The 2,218-nt window shown below is 35.3% G+C and overlaps 1 protein-coding gene across 1 annotated transcript in view; it reads left to right on the top strand.

The window, feature by feature from the left end:
* ASAH2 (N-acylsphingosine amidohydrolase 2) overlaps positions 1-2,218 on the top strand; it is an 88,809-nt gene that overhangs the window by 63,758 nt on the left and 22,833 nt on the right. The window contains 1 exon segment of the mRNA XM_007944043.1: positions 2,181-2,217. Coding sequence (XP_007942234.1) covers positions 2,181-2,217 — 37 coding nt within the window.

Below are 2,218 nucleotides of genomic sequence, written 5' to 3'. Positions count from 1 at the left end.
CGCTATGAGTCAGATCCAACTCGATGGCAGTGAGTTTGGCTTCTTCGGTTTTGATGAGTAATGATGTTAATTTAAGCCTCGTTTCCTATGCTTAATGGGTATTTGTATATCTTCCTTAGAGAAATGTTAGGTTGTCTTTTTATTATTGAGCTATAGAAGTTCTTTATGTATTCTAAACATAACTCCCTTATCAGATATGTGATATGCAATGTTTTCTCCCATTCTATGGGAGAAATTTTAAAGCACAAAAGTTTTTAATTTTGATGTAATCCAAATTATCTTTTGTTGCTTGTGGTTTGTTTTGTGTGTGTGTGTGTGTGTGTATGTTATGACTAAGAATGTTTTGCAAAATTTGAGGTCATGGAGATTTATCCCTGTGTTTTCTTCTAAACATTTTATAGTTTTCAGCTCTTACATTCAAGTCTTTGATCCATTTTTAATTACTTTTTGTTTGTTTATAGGGTGAAGTAAGTATCCAACTTCATTCTTTTACATGTAGCTACCCAGTTGTCCCAGAACCATTTATTTAAATGGCTCTTCTTTCCCCATTAAATTGTCTTAGCACCCTTGTCAAATCAATTGGCCATAGACACATGGTTTTATATCTGGACTCTCAACTCTATTCCGCTGATCTACATATTTGTATGTATTGCCAGTACCATGTCTTCATTACTTAAGTTTTTACTAAGTTTTGAAATCTGAAGTATGAGTATTCCTACTTTGTTCTTTCTCCAGATCATTTTGGTCCCTTGCAATGCCATATGAATTTTAGAATCAGCTTGTCAATTTCTACAAAGAAGTCAGAGAGGGTTCTGATAAGGATCGTGTTGAATCTGTAGATCAATTTGGGTAGTATTGTCATTTAAATGGAGGAGTCAGCCGTGGGATCCAGGTAAGGGGAGGGAACCTTCCAGGCCACACCCCAGAAGCAGCAAGGTGGGGAAAGCTCCAGGAAAGGAGAGAAAAAGGCCAGGGGGACTGGAATAGAGCAAGTCAGCTGCAGGGATTCAGGTGAGGGGAACCCAGGCCACGCCCCAGAAGCGCAAGGCAGGAAAGGAGAGAAAAAAGCTCATTTAAACAATATTAGGTTTTCTGATCCATGAACATAGCATGTGTTTCTCCTCCTCCATTTATTTAGATCTTCTTTATTTCAACGTTTTGTAGTTTTCAGAGTATAAATTTTGTACTTTTTGTTAAATTTATTCTTAATGTTTTCTTTTTGTTGCTATTATAAATGAAATTGTTTCCTTTATCTATTTTTTAAATTGTTTATTTTAAGTATAAAGAATGTAATTGATTTTTGTATATTGATATTGTATCTTAAAATTTGACTGAACTCATTTATTAGATCTAATAGCTTCTAGTGGATTCTTTAGGATTTTCTCTACATAAGACCATGTCATCTACAAGTGCAGTTTTCTTTCTTTCTTTCCAATCTGGATGCCTTTTATTTATTTTTATGACAAATTGCCTTGGCTAGAACCTCTGGTAAAATATTGAATAGAAATGACAAGAGCAGACATCCTTGTCTTGCTCCTGATTCAGGCGAAAAAGCATTACACTTCCCCATTAAGTGTGATGTTCCACCACCACTCCCAGTCGCTATTGACTCACTTCTGACTCATGAGGACCTCGTGTGTGTCAGTGGAGAACTGTGCTCCATAGGACTTTCAGTAGCTGACCTTTTGGAAGTAGATCACAAGGTCTTTCTTTTGAGGTGCCTCTGGGTGAGCTTGAACTTCCAAACTTTCTGTTAGCAGTCAAGTGCATCACGTAGCTATAGCTAGTTATTTTAGATTGTATTTCATTTGCAAGGTGAGTGAGCAAGAGCAATAGAAATACAACTTTAAGGATATTAAACAAAATTGTAGTCTATTGACTACAATGAGGATCTAATTAATTAAATATTCCTATTTTAGGATGTACATGATATTTTGCCCCTTCTATACCACCTCAGAAACCCAGAGGGGGTCACTATGAGTCAGAATCGACTCAATGGCAGTGATTTTTATTTTTATTTTTATTTTTTTGTATTATTCAAACTATTTGGTATCATTGAACAATAACCTTAATAATATCTCTGAAACTCTTAAAAGAATTGCTGTACAATATTCATGAAAATGGTGACTTTTTCACAGGCTTGGTTCAAGAAATCTTATTAAACATAACATTTCTAATAGGTAAAATAGAAGGTGATCCATTCTGGGACACCATTCGG

The sequence above is a fragment of the Orycteropus afer genome, unplaced genomic scaffold (assembly GCF_000298275.1).
Source record: "Orycteropus afer afer isolate SDZICR_OR568_19922 unplaced genomic scaffold, OryAfe1.0 scaffold00118, whole genome shotgun sequence".
NCBI lineage: Eukaryota > Metazoa > Chordata > Mammalia > Tubulidentata > Orycteropodidae > Orycteropus > Orycteropus afer.
The sequence above is the reverse complement of the archived record's forward strand: the minus strand, read 5'-3'. Positions and strand labels throughout refer to the sequence as shown.